Below are 13,935 nucleotides of genomic sequence, written 5' to 3' on the forward strand. Positions count from 1 at the left end.
TCACAGCCCACTCAAAGCTTGATTGGCATTTGCCAGAAAACACCAGAACTGGCAGGAACTCACACTGTGCTCTCTAAACAGAGAAAGCAGGTTCATACTGAGCACATGCGACAGATAGCACAGGGACTCTAGGCTTAACCTAACTGGGCAGATTGATTCCCTGAAGTCTGACAAACTTTGTGTTATATACCTATGATCAAATATTCCCTTAATTTTTTTGAGCAGCATATAAAATTTAGGCGGCCAATACTGGAACAGCTTTTAAAACACACAACAAATTGAATCAAACTGTGTAATTTGATTCCCAAACCTCCAAACTCACCATCTGATAAATTTGCCTAAATAACAAAGACATGAAAAACATGCTTTAGTTCCACACTTTGACATCAAATGAAAATATTGTAGCACTCCTGTTTATCTGATAGGTGTTGAGATAACATTATACTTACTGACAAGTGTCAGCACAACGATAATTGTGATGTTTAAAAAAGAAACACACATATGATAATTCCATGTGATTTTTCTTTTTGTTTCCATTTATGGTTGCAAACTATCCGCCTCTCTACTCTCATACTGCCAGATTAATGGTTTTGCCAGCCATTAAATGATGTACAAAAAAGTATGAAATTAACTTAAGTACTCTCACTTTTGATTAAATAAACTTTTATTAACTGTTTGAACGTTTTTTCTTGAGTTAAGCTGTGAATGTTTTATAAAGTCGTGCTGGTGTAAAGATGAAAATGATACCTACCCCAGATCAGTTTGCACTGAACCATTTCCCTTTTATATGGAAGTATCAGACAGAGTGTAATGAATGTTAATCCACATCAGTTTTAATCACTTTTTGATTATGCTTTAAATTTTATACACATTTTTCTGAAACTACTGAAAATGTTTCTTCATGCAATAAGCTGCTTGTCTTTTGAAAAGCTGGAGCTTTTCATGTTCATGAGTATAATTAAGCCCCAAGAAACGAGCAACACTTCATGCTCATGGAGCAGACACTTGTCAATCAAAAAGGAGTGATCTATTTATTGTTCTTCTAATTCTAATCAGGTCCCTAATTTACAAAATAAACATCTTATTTAGTAATTCCTGAAATTAACGACTGAGACCATACACTCACCGGGAAAGTGTTTACTGAGGTCATTTCTTTCCAAAATTTCTTTATATTCTGACTTTTCTTTATTACCAGAAAAGTCGAACCCTGCTGGCCATTAGAAAGAATGCAGGTGTTTCACCTTGGCTTCAGTTTCCAGGCCCAGTTCACAAAAAGTTTCAGAAGCAGTTCATGCATACGTTCATGCCTAAGCTGCTTTAATTCCTGTTGACCACAAGAGGGCAGACGAGCTCCTGACATGTAGCTATCAATGAGCTAAACAGTTAACATTTAAGCAAAGTACAGCACTTACATCTCCAGCTGGCAACCAGCCATGTTGATGAGTGTAGGTAAAATACACATTCTGCTCTTGGCTGTTTAGTATGAAAAACACTGTTTATGTCACCTGAAGCAGTGAGACTTCTTTACTTTCTTTAAAGTTCACTTAAAACCCCTTCAACATAACACATACGGTGTTTTGTTTTTAACTGATATAAAGAAATTAAATATAAAGGAAGTTCGAGTGTCTAATGTAAAGCATCTTGAGTTGCAGTTGCAGGATTTCCCCGGGAGGTGGCGATGCTTCCTCTGCATGCATGCAGGCAGTGCACGCTGCACACAGGTATACTCACTATGATGGAAAAACAGACTTTAGCAGGCAGGTAGGAAGTCAAAAACACCCGTTTATACATCTGTTTAGTTTAGTAGATTTCTAAAGATTTTCTTTAGCAATATAATTCAGTCAGTGTTGAATGAAGCCATAATTCGGCATGTTCAATAGTCAACAAATCTTTTCTGCTGTTTTCACTGACCAGACCTACAGCTCGGCTCTAGCTGCATCTGAAACAGGCACACAATCAAACAGATACAATCAAAGTCAAACCCGGCTGTGTGTGTGTGTGTGTGTGTGTGTGTGTGTGTGTGTGTGTGTGTGTGTGTGTGTGTGTGTGTGTGTGTGTGTGTGTGTGTTGCACCACCGTATCTGTCCTCTTCCTAGTTAAAAAAAAGAATAAATCTTTTGTTTTATTCTTGCATATGTGTCACACTTACTAATTTTAAATACTAAAGATAAACCGAATCAAAGCAAGTTTTCCATCCAGTTTTTAAACGATGATGTTATTTATTAAGGCGAAAAAAGGCAAAGGGCAGTTCTTTGGATGCTGGGTTATTTTGTCACCTCCTGGATGAGTCGTTGATGCCCTCTCAGAGTCATTTTGGTAATGTACAACCCCATCCCGCCCAAATATATGAAATCATCATTCAAAAACTGTATTTTAAATTTACTCAGGTTAGCCTTGTCTAATATGACAAAACAAAACAGAAACAATGAACAAACTAATCAGGAAGGGCAAATACTTTTTCACAGCACTCTACATCTTTACTCTGTAGCGCGCTGCCTCAGAGCATCTCTGCTCAGAACACCAGACATCACCTCTTGCCCTCATCAGAGGAACCTTCAGTTCTTTACTCACAGCAGAGGAGCATGCTCTGTGCTGTTCTGGGTCACATGGCTGAGGTCGAGGGAAAACACTGGAGCGTTTGTGGTCTTGTGTCCTTGGACCTGAGCCTTAAAGCTGTTTGTGTTTGCTCACTTCCTCGGAGCCTAATTCACACACGCTAAGGAGATTGACAGACTCGTACTGACCTATTAAACAATAAAGATGAGTCACACACAGCGCTCCCATTTAAATTCATGCCGTCACACAGAGCTTCATTAAAACACATCGTCAGGACAGGCGGGCGAGCTGTTCATTGTTCTGGGCTTGTAATCACATATTCAGGGATAAAACTGTACTTTCAGGGCAATTAAATTCTTTCACAAACATAACACTTGAGACACAAACTTTTCCACAAGGAAACTGATGCCATGAAGCCATTTGAAAGAGACATCATTAAAGTTCAAAATGAGGATAAAGGTAAAATCAAAATGAAGAAGGATTTTAGCATTTTGAGATGATTTAAGGAAGGATTAAAACAAGTTTGGTAAAGTATGATGTCTCTGGATAAAATAATGTGATACAGAATAACTTGAGACTCAATGTCTAAACTTTTTAAATATATATATTAGAGATGGCACGATACCACTTTTTTATGTCCAATACCGATACCGATATCATAAATTTGGATATCGGCCGATACCGATATGAATCCGATATAGTGTTTTTTAATCAATAAAACTGTTTTTTAAATATCTTGCTGCATTTTGCATAAGTTCATACTCAAGTTTAAATAAACAGCAGCACTAAAGCTATTCTGTTGTACCTCTATGTAAAAAATGCACTGCACCCAAAATATTTCATAGTTCAGCAATACTGATCAATCTAATAAACGTAAACCTACTCAATCCTTCCTGTTCTGGTATTTTAAAGAGTACTTAGCAGAAATATTAAGCAACCTAACTAATAGGGTTGCAAACTCCCAGAAAAAAAAAGGGAACCCCCCCCCCCCCCCCCCCACCCTCCACCTCATGATGCTTAATCGACGTAATCAACTTTAATTTGATGCAGTGTGGAAAAAAAAGCACAGAAATAAATTATTTTTCAAGAATAATTAAATATATTCAACATCTTTCTTCTGCAGATTTGCAGACTGCACAGATGGTATCTTCCTAAAGGAAAAAGTACTAGCTTACTAGGGTATATTACACTTAATAGTTACTATATACAGTAATGGACTTCTATATATTTTACATAAGATTAAAACTTTGGGTGTAAGATTCAGATAATTATTTGATAAAAGTTAGACATTTTAAATGAGAATAAGAAAGAAAAGTATGCCTTTGTGCCCCCTTTTCCCTGTTCATGCCCTATCGGCCCCCCTGGCTAAACTTTGCTAGATCCGCCCCTGCACAGTTACCAGCCGTCAGCTACGTAGAAAAAGATCCTGGTGTAGAAAGTAATATTAAATAAATTCTAACAACAGCTTATCAAGCTTAAACGTGCTGCTGTTGTTCAGCTGCTGGTTTCCTCTTTCTGGTGCAAAGTGGGCCAAAAATAAAGAAGAGAGACGGACTCACGACAGAAAAGCCGATCAGCTGATCATTAATCAGTTTCACGATTGAAGTAGCAGCAGGAGAGGGAGGGAGAGAGAAGAGGCACTTGCTCCATATATCGGTTGTTAAGCTTAACGTGGGAATGCTTTACTAACATTCAGAGATGAACTTGCACACTTGCTTTACTTCTCGCACACTTGCTTTACTTCTCTCTGGGATAACTTCCTCAGAGATGAAATGCTGGTTTGGTAGTGAGGCTACAAATACACACAGCTGCTCTATCACGTGACACACACTGCTCCAACGTGCTACGGTTGTGAGGTGCTTGATATTTAATGGATCGATTGCATTTTTTATTTCTCTCCGATATCTGATCCAGTAATTTACGTCAGTATCGGACCGGTACCAATTAATAATTAATTAATATCGGATCGGTCCATCTCTAATATATATCAACACTTCACCGAGTTCTTTTGATTCCTCAGAGGCATCCAATGGAAGACAAAACACTGCTCAGTAGACCATTTAATACTTTATTTCTCTTTCACATTACTTCTAGAAGGGAGATGCGTCCTGCATGACACTTTGTCATGGATCTGAAAATGGTGGTGTGCCCCTAACAGTTTTATTACAGAAGCTCTCTCATTCTAGTCTAAACAACAGTGTCTCAGTAACTTTCCACTAGAGGTGGTCCACTCTTATCTACTTTTTCCCAGGCAAGCGTGAGCGAGAGTCTACATCTTTCTACTCCCCAAGGACACATGGTCCAATGCCTTTATTTTTCAGTTGAGCATCTTGGCTGTCACCATCTTGATGTTTTTAACCCAGACACGAGGAACGAGAGGGGGGAGTGAGCATGAAACAGAGGAACGCTCCATGCAAACAGACAGTCTACATACTTCAAAAACATCCATCCATCCCTGCTTAGCTGTGCTGACCTCCCTCGCCCCAGTGACCTCCTTCAGCTCATATGGGGAGACATCAGGGTGCTCCCAAGCCAGCAGCTAGACAACCTCTTCTCAATGTGTCTTCCACCTCGCATAGGTATTCCAAAGTGCATCCAGGAGGCATCCTGGTCACATGCTTGAACCTCCTTAACCGCCTTCTGTCAATGTGGAGGCCCACTTCACTCCTAGGCCCTCCTGAAATAATCAAGTTCCTTACTCCATCTCTAAGACTCATAATTGAGTAACAGACTGCATAATGACTGAAATTAGCAAGCTTTTCATAAGGTTGGTGAAACTGCAGTCAGCTGAGACCAAAGAAGTTGAATCAGTGACAAAATGTTTCTCCCAGCGTCAACGCAACATTCAAATGAACAGAAGCATTTGAATGGGGTGTACCTAATAAATATCCAGTGTGTGTATGTAATATAAAGTCTGTAATAACAGGTTTGTTGGGGATTCTAAACTGGATGAACATGTGGGTATGGTTTGTTTTGGTTTAATGCTTCTCCATGAAGCTATCATCAACGATAGATAGATAGATAGATAGATAGATAGATAGATAGATAGATAGATAGATAGATAGATAGATAGATAGATAGATAGATAGATAGATAGATAGATAGATAGATAGATAGATAGATAGATAGATAGATAGATAGATAGATAGATAGATAGATAGATAGATATTGTTATCCCTCCCTAGTATTTTAGATAAAAACTAAGCTCTTATGGTTGTTTTATTTTTGCTTGTGTTTGTGTTTGATACTAAACACAAACTCGACACATGCTTCGGTGTCTGAACCTGTTTGTGTAAGTTTACTGTAGGTGTCTGTCCTGTAATCAGCACTCTGGTTTCATTGTCTGCCTTTGACCTTAAAGCAGCCATCTGTCCTCCTGCCTCTGCCTCTCTGCCTCTTAGTCAGACGAGGAATTAATCAAGCCAATTACTCCCATGCTGAGATCTAGGTGAGCTGCGTGACGTGTGCTGGAGGAGGTGAGGCCAATGTTTGTGTACCGGCGGATAGAATTTATACACTGGTTGGATTTTTTTTGTTTTGTTTTTTAATTCTTTGTATGATGTGTATGTGAGATCAGTGATTTTCTTTCTTTCTTTTTTACGGTCTCATCATGTGCATCAGTCAGAGGTTAAAGATAAGAAATGCGGAGAAAGAAAGATGCCAAAAAGACTGACAGGAAAAGAGGCGTGTCCTTCCAAGAAAAATACAACAAAGAGGAAGAAGGGGAGGAGAGGAGGAGAGGAAAGGGAGGTAGAGACAATAAAGGAGGGATAGAAAGACTTGAGCACTACTCTGGAGTAAATCCCCTCAATCTGATCAGTGTGTGAGGAAGGAACTAACTAACTCACAGCGTGGACGCACAAGCTTTAAGGTAAGAACGCCTGTGTTCATTTAACTAATGCCATGTATGTGCCATTGGACATATTTGAATTATATATGTTTGCTGTTTATGTGTCAGGCATTTCAGTGCAGTGTGATAGATGCAGCTGCATTTATATTTAATACAAGAGAGATGAAAATGAGTGCTGGCTTTGAATCATCTGGATTAAAAAGATAAAACACTACGATGGGTACACAACTTTAGTTTGTTATTGTTTTCAGTTTCTTATACCTCTGCTTCGCTAAACTTAACCGTCAGAAGCAATATGAATATTTTTGTTTATTAGAGTATTGCACAGTATTGTCTGGGTAATAAGTCAATTGTTGGACCTGCTGGGGAAGGTCTAAGATGCTTTTTCGTGAGCTGTGAGAAAAAAAAAAGAATAATTGTTCAGAAACAACAGTGATGTCACGCTGTTAAGTGAACCAAACAGATTTCCTTTATTTTTTTGTGCATTTAACTGAATAATTCACAAACAAAGAACCAGAATAATTAAAATTATTGAGGTTTTTGGCAACAATCCGAGTTGTTCAGCATATAATAGTTAATTTAAGCATCAAAATTGACATTAAATTTCTCTGTAACTGGCACTTAATAAATAGTTTGGATAATTATTGCTTAATCTTGCTTTTTAATGGGGATATTTTGCATATTTTGTGGCCAAAGTGTGCACTCTATGTATCAGGTTAAAACCTCTTAACAAATTAAATAAGAGCTCAACGGCAGCGATGTTGATGCTGACATTGATCTTTTAATTCACTGGGATAATTATAATTTAATGTGCTTCTACAAAAAACGTGTGTATAAACTGAGACCGGCTCATTTTGCAGAATGAGCTGTTCTTTAATCACAGGTCAAACAGCAGTTGTCAGTTTTGGAGATTAATCACACGACTTAAATATCCAACTTAACCATATGTTGCTGGTTGGTGCACGACCCCGGTGTGCAAGCTCACTTATCTCTGGTTAAGTTAGCACAACAACTGTTTTCAATTAGGATAATTGAGGGACCTGTGGGTGGTAATAACCTCTAAACGGCGGCGATTGGGTGTGACACGGTTCTGCGCTTCGACCATCTGTCCCTCCTCTAAGCCATGTAAATCGCAGCAGGAAAAACAGAGGCAGAAGATGTCAGGTGGAAAGGTTATAGGCTGGAAAACACCCACGTTAAAACCATTTAAAAATGAAGATTTAATCACCTCAGACTCCATCAGACACACACTCACTTTGTTTCATTATTGATAAAATACAGCGAACCATCAACGCACAGTCATTGGAGAGGCTGGTCACTGCGAGCAACAGGTGGTCATAGAGGTTTAGCTGTCACGTCACGTGTGTGCCATTTCAAAATGCCGACCCCGTATAATGAAGGACACGTTAGAGCTACAGAGAGGTCAGCTTCCCTTTATGATACAGATCATGAAGGGGAAAAAATGCAGCCACATAGATTTAGATTAATATTAAAAATGTGCTCCTGCTTCACCGCTGGTCCTCTGTAGCTCCATCCAAATTCATCTAAAAACATCCGTATTAGCACTGGTGGGAGGGGTCAGGCCTCAGCGTGGTCATGCTGCAACTCTGGCTTGAACTAATCCTTGTTTGGACAGGTTCTGGTAGTTTTGGCACATGCCTCTGCCATGAAGGTTGCTGCCCAGACACACTAAAGCTAAGTGGGGGCACAAATGTCAGGCTGAGGTGTTTAACCTTCACATCCTGGTGAGAACTGAAGAACCTTTGTGTAAACTCACTGTCCCTTTGTTTGTTAAAGGAAGCTGACACAAGAAGAACAAAAAGCTAAAAAGAGACACTTTTATCTAAATCTGACAATATCCTAAAACTCAATTACTAATATATAAGGATTCTTCTGGACCTTTTAGCTTCATTTTACAATAAAAGAATCAATGGATTCTATTAAAAGAGCGTTAACTAAAATCCTTTGTTTTGTTTTGCAGGTTTCTTCTATTCTTCAGCGAGGAGAAGAGAGACCACAATCCACAAGAAAACAAACTCACACTCACATGCGACTGAGTTCCTCACAGCTGAGTTGATATTTTGGGGATGGAGATTTGTTGTTTTGCTCCCTGATGCATCCTTCACATCAGCAAAGAAGTCAGCACAACCTTTACTTCAGGTGGCATCACACATTTTGAAGCAAAGCCAAGCTTCTTTGTCTGTACAAACTCTGAATGGAGATGATGAGGAACTCGCCATCTGTGCAGCTGTTCCTTGCTCCCTTTGTCTTTTCTTTACTTTCATTCCTCCTCTGGCCGGCATGTGCCAGCTCAGGGTCTGACTATGACTTTGGAGCCCACCCACGCTTTGTGTGCACCCCTGTTCCCGTGGACGCAGACCCTTCCTGCTTCCCTACATCAGGTCCAAGCGTAGGTGCAGCGGGGCCCAGCGGACCAGGCCATCAAAGTGCACCTCCTGCTGGCTGGTGGGGCGCGAGCGAAGAGGCCAAAGCCACCATCCTCCACCTTAGGGAGAGCCTTGTCCAGCAGAAGGAGATCATCCTGGACCAAAGAGAGACGATTCGGGAGCTCACGGCCAAGCTCACTCTGTGCGAAGGCTTCGGACGGGATGCTTCACCCCACGACTCTTCACACCTGCATCACGCTGGGGCGGCCAGCCATCACTCATATGCTGACAATGGGCACTATAGCAACCAGCAGGGTCACCATGGAAACAGCAACCTCATACCAGACTCGCCACACTACCCCTCGGTGGGAGGGCAACGATTTGACGGAGGGCACAGTGGCAACAACCACGGGAAGGATAAACATGTGACACCAGGGGACGTCGCATCGTCGCCAGAGCAGATGGAGAGGATGCTACAGGCGCTGAAGGAGAGGCTGGACAACCTGCAGGTGAGCATGAGGGAGACAGAACTTTTAAAACTTTTTTAAACTGTTGAAAGGAAGAAAGCCTGTATCTAAGCCGTTTAAGTAGATATAACTCAGCTGATGAGGTAGAGGGAAGCTTGTGACGTTCCCACATGAGATTTTCCTTTGTTTGGACATTGGTTGCATCACTGGAAGCCTTAAAGCGGTACACCCACTAAGTACTTTAGATAAAGGAGCAACTTAATCGCATAAAGCCACTCACACTCAAGAGAGCCACTCTAATGTCCTTCAGTGGGCTCCAAGGACCAGCAACAAGCTCAGGGGTGGACGTCAGCGAGGCAGTGGATTGACCGGGCACATTTAAAGACCTCGAGGATATTTGAGTGTTTTGAAGTCTGTTTGGGTACCTGCCCTTATGTGCTGTGTTTTCCATCTGTTGTGATCACAGACAGGTGTCAGGAGCTGTGGCGCATTTGCGAGGGGGTCTAAGATTGGCAGTAATTATCGTGATCTCTCTTGACAGACTCATGATCAGGGCACGCACCACAACTAAAGCCCAGATTACCTGAGAGGAAGGGAAACAGACACAGAGTAGCACAATGAATGTGAGGGGGACTGATCAGCAGCACAACTGGCTGCTTTGTTTGACATTACACAAATATCTGCAGAAGAAATAAATAAATAGACACCAGTCTTTTAAAAAGATTGAGCGAGACACAAAAAGCAGAGGTGTTACATTGTGCCTTAATAATGCGCTTCACCTGCGTGTTTCCACCTCTCTCTGCAGAAGAGGAACACATCCATCACATATTCCAGCTCTCTGAAGGAGTTGCTGCAGAGGAAGATCGACGCACTAGAGCAGCAACTGCACCATCACACTGACGGCCACGGTGGCCCGGACCACCACGATGATGACAGCAGCCACGGAGACGACAGAGAGCATCACGCCGATGACCACCACGATGACGGAAACCCCGGTGACCACAAAGACGACCGCCATGACGATGGACATCGAAACGGTCACATTGACAGCGATGGCGGCCACACGGAACACCATGATGACGGCCATAATGATGACCATCATGATGCAGACGGGGACCATGATGATGATGACGGTGGTGATCACCACGACAATGAAGCAGACAATCACAGTTACCTTCCACACACGGGATACAGAGCACCAGGGCCGCGGACCGGTTTCCACTCAAATAAGCTGGAAACGATGCTCAATCAGCTGCACCTCTCCGGTACGCTGTTCAGCAAAACTGCTTTTTAAACCACGCTCAGGTCTGATTGTTTGGTCAGCTGGTGAATGTTGTTATGTTTCTTTAAGCAGGTTCCAGCAGGAAGAAATCAAAAAGTCCTGATGCGTTCCAGATCAGCTTCCCTATGAGGACCAACTACATGTACGGGCGGGTGAAGAGGACACTGCTGCAGGAGATCTTCGCTCTGACTTTGTGTCTTTGGATAAAGGCAGGAGTGGGACCCGGACTGGGGACACCTTTTTCTTACTCTGCACCTGGACAGGCCAATGAGCTGGTGCTCATCGAGTGGGGGAACAATCCCATAGAGCTGCTGATCGATGATAAGGTGAGCGAGAAGAACCACGAGCTCCCCTCTGTGTCTGGATCGTTGTCAGTTTAAGAGAACTTCAACTTGAACAATACAATAAACAAGGCCGCTATTAGGATAGTTAAAGTCTATGCCAAAAATCAAAGCAGTTAATCTAAAATATTATGAAATGTAATAAATGAATTCTATTATAAATAATGAAAATCTAAAATTTAAAATAATATACTAATACATACTTAAAAATTAAAATATTTCAAATGTAATATTTAAAAAGACTAATCAAAATGAATTGAAAGCATTCATAACTGAAATATTGTTAGTTTATCAGCATTTGAATCAAAATCTGCCTGATCTGATATCTTTGCTGGGTTTTTTAGTCATTGTCAATCAAACCTGAAACAAGTCACCCAAATACATCAGATTAACTTTGGTGATCAAAGTCAAGTTATTTGTAAAAATGTACTTTTATTAACTACTAATGCTTGATTTATACTTCTTTATACATATAAGGTACTCGTGTAGTGTTTTTTTTACTTAATTTGAGTAATTTCTTAATACAAGCCCTATTCAGCCATTGGTACTTTTTTCTAAGCCTAAGCACTTCACCTAACATTCACTCACACTGGGACGGATGCATTGGAGGTAACTTGACATGTAGACTGGGGGATCCGGGGATAATGAAATACCAGAGTTTTACTGAAAAAACAACAAACAAACAAGCTGGACATATTGTACCACACAGAAGTCAACAGTATTTTTCAGTTCAGTGACTCCATTTAGCAAACACGAAGCAGGAACCTGCTAAAGCTGCCTGGTTTGCAAATCTGTCAATCAAAGAACCTATATATACATAGCTCTAAAACTCCAGGAGTTTTATACAATCACCCACTGCACAGCTGGCTCACACACACAATAAAAAGATAGTTTTAGGCTGTGAACATTGTTTTTAGTTCGACTTGCTTTTGAAGACAGCCTCTAGTGGCCACCAGAAGAACTGCAGTTTTTGGCACTTCACTGCTGGCTTCATTTTTCAGGCCTGGATTTTGCTCTTCGGTCTTCAGCAGTGGCTCTGCATGCACTGGGCATTAGAGAAAAACAAACAAAGAAACCAGAGGAGATTGAAAACTTTTTTAACTGAATTTAAAATGTTAATGAAAATTAAAAATGGCACATCCAGTCTGCTGAACTCTCCTGTTGACACAACACGCTTATGACCAAACCTAACCACAAGGGGGCAGTGACATGCTCTTTTTTTTTTTACCCTGGTGTGGAGGAAGTTAAAAGTAATTGTTACTATCTGTTAACAAAGTGTTTCTGAATTGAAATCATATATCCTTAGAACATGTTTACATTCGTTTTCCACATCCCCTCCACAGGCAGCCACTCTGCCCCTGTCTCTGAGTGATGGGAAGTGGCACCATGTGTGTGTGACTTGGACCACACGGGACGGACAGTGGGAGGCCTACCAGGACGGGGTGAAGCGGGGGTCTGGGGCGAATCTCTCAGCTTGGCACCCCATTAAAGCTGGAGGGGTCTTCATCCTGGGACAGGAGCAGGTAAAGTCAACGCGAGCTTTACTCCAGAGATAGAGGCAAATATTATGTCCGGAGTTAATATCCAAGCCATTTAGGACTCTTCCCAGTATTAAATGCCTGTATGTGTGCTCATGTTGAGGCTCCAATATACTGCAGACTTACCTTCATAAAAACATCTGACCTCATCAGTGACTCTGTTATATTATACACAGGAGATTTCACATAATCTTCTATATGTTAGTGAGAAACATCAGATGTTCATCACGTGTCTCTGATCGATGAAGATGATAATAATCAGGTATTGATCGTTGTCGTGCGTCTCCTCTTCAGGACACTCTCGGAGGGCGCTTTGATGCCACTCAGTCATTTGTGGGCGAGATGTCGGACCTGCACATGTGGTCACACGTCCTGAGCGCCAGCGACATCTACAGCCTGGCCTCATGTGGCAGCCACCTCAGAGGTGACATCATCGCCTGGTCCGACACGGAGGTGGAGCTTCACGGAGGCGTCGCCAGATACCCCTTTGACCCCTGTCACTGAAGGTCGTTACCCTGATGGTCTGAGAACATTTATGAAGAGAAGCTACGGGGACTGAAGGAGGATTAAGATAACCACTCAGAGCCAATGCCTTCCCTTTGAACTCAATCAGTAAATTTTCTATAAATAAATGAACAATGAAAGGAAACATGGTGATAAATCTTTATTCACAGGTAACGTGTAGGGACTCTGTGGCTGTAGGCCATTATTTGTTGTACCCACGAGTTAGTATTTTATTTAAACGGACAAGTGCTGTATGTGACATATTGCCATATTGTTAATAAGACAAAATAAAGTTGGTGTGTGCTAATCTTTGCAGGCCTTACACGGGGTCTGCTGTGGTGACAAATTGTAAGTTGTTAGTTTGAATGAAAGTCATAGAATTTTTTTCCTGCTCTGGATTCTCTTTTTAAAGGTTTCCATGAAACATACAGCTACTTCACCAAAGAAATGTAGACTTCAGGTTAAACTTTGTGTTGATCTTTTCTAATTTTATGAATCTGTGTATCATAGATAGGTCCATGTTGGATTTTGAGAGAAATGCTGAAGATCCTGTGAGACAGGAAGTGTTTTACAGTTAATACATGGACTCTTGCCTCAGTTTTGTACCATAAAAGGGCTTCTTTGAAAATGCTGATTATACCGTTTCACCCAAACTTTTATATCTTCTCATTGCAAATCCCATTCCTCACTGAATTAGTTTGTAACTTTTGATGTCGGCTGCACTGTGAATTTGTGAATCTGGCCTTGATTGTATATTTATCTTTGTACAGTAATTTGTTTTTTTTTTAGCAATGTTAGAATTTTCCCATTGTGTTTGTCATTGAAAAAGTGTTTAAATAAAAGTGTGACAGTTTAAGTGTCTCATTTTTCATTTGTTAATGCAGCGACTACAAATGGTACTCAGCAGTTTGCATAGCCCTGATCAGTGTTCACGCTCCATCACTGTCATTTTTCCAAGATATGTGAAACACTAAGTCTGGCAGACCTCACGTTATCGCTGTTTGACTTGC

At 41.1% G+C, this 13,935-nt stretch overlaps 1 protein-coding gene across 2 annotated transcripts; it reads left to right on the forward strand.

Moving 5' to 3' along the window:
* Positions 1-6,009: 6,009 nt before the first annotated feature.
* Positions 6,010-13,781, forward strand: LOC146564274 (neuronal pentraxin-2). 2 transcript variants are annotated; one of them, XM_085291938.1, is made up of 6 exons: positions 6,010-6,427; positions 8,388-9,302; positions 10,066-10,525; positions 10,612-10,868; positions 12,227-12,406; positions 12,716-13,781. In XM_085291938.1, the coding sequence occupies exons 2-6, from the start codon at positions 8,622-8,624 to the stop codon at positions 12,923-12,925; spliced, it is 1,788 nt and encodes a 595-aa protein (XP_085148064.1). In that variant the 5' UTR covers positions 6,010-6,427; positions 8,388-8,621; the 3' UTR covers positions 12,926-13,781. The 2 variants fall into 2 exon arrangements, with proteins under 2 accessions (XP_085148064.1, XP_085148066.1); XM_085291940.1 differs by having other exon boundaries at positions 6,012-6,427; positions 10,615-10,868.
* The last annotated feature ends 154 nt before the right edge of the window (positions 13,782-13,935 follow it).

The sequence above is a fragment of the Mchenga conophoros genome, linkage group LG11 (assembly GCF_057382185.1).
Source record: "Mchenga conophoros isolate Kocher_MC1m ecotype Shallow Benthic linkage group LG11, M_conophoros_male_GT1.1, whole genome shotgun sequence".
In the NCBI taxonomy this organism is placed as follows: Eukaryota; Metazoa; Chordata; class Actinopteri; order Cichliformes; family Cichlidae; genus Mchenga; species Mchenga conophoros.

What these genes read in the sequence shown, in the direction of transcription:
- LOC146564274 (XM_085291938.1), top strand. Translation starts at nt 8,622, where the DNA reads ATGGAGATGATGAGGAACTCGCCATCTGTGCAGCTGTTCCTTGCTCCC. An exon ending in CAATCAGCTGCACCTCTCCG is followed by an intron (nt 10,526 to 10,611) that starts GTACGCTGTTCA and finishes TGTTTCTTTAAG; the next exon opens with CAGGTTCCAGCAGGAAGAAA. An exon ending in AGCTGCTGATCGATGATAAG is followed by an intron (nt 10,869 to 12,226) that starts GTGAGCGAGAAG and finishes TCCCCTCCACAG; the next exon opens with GCAGCCACTCTGCCCCTGTC.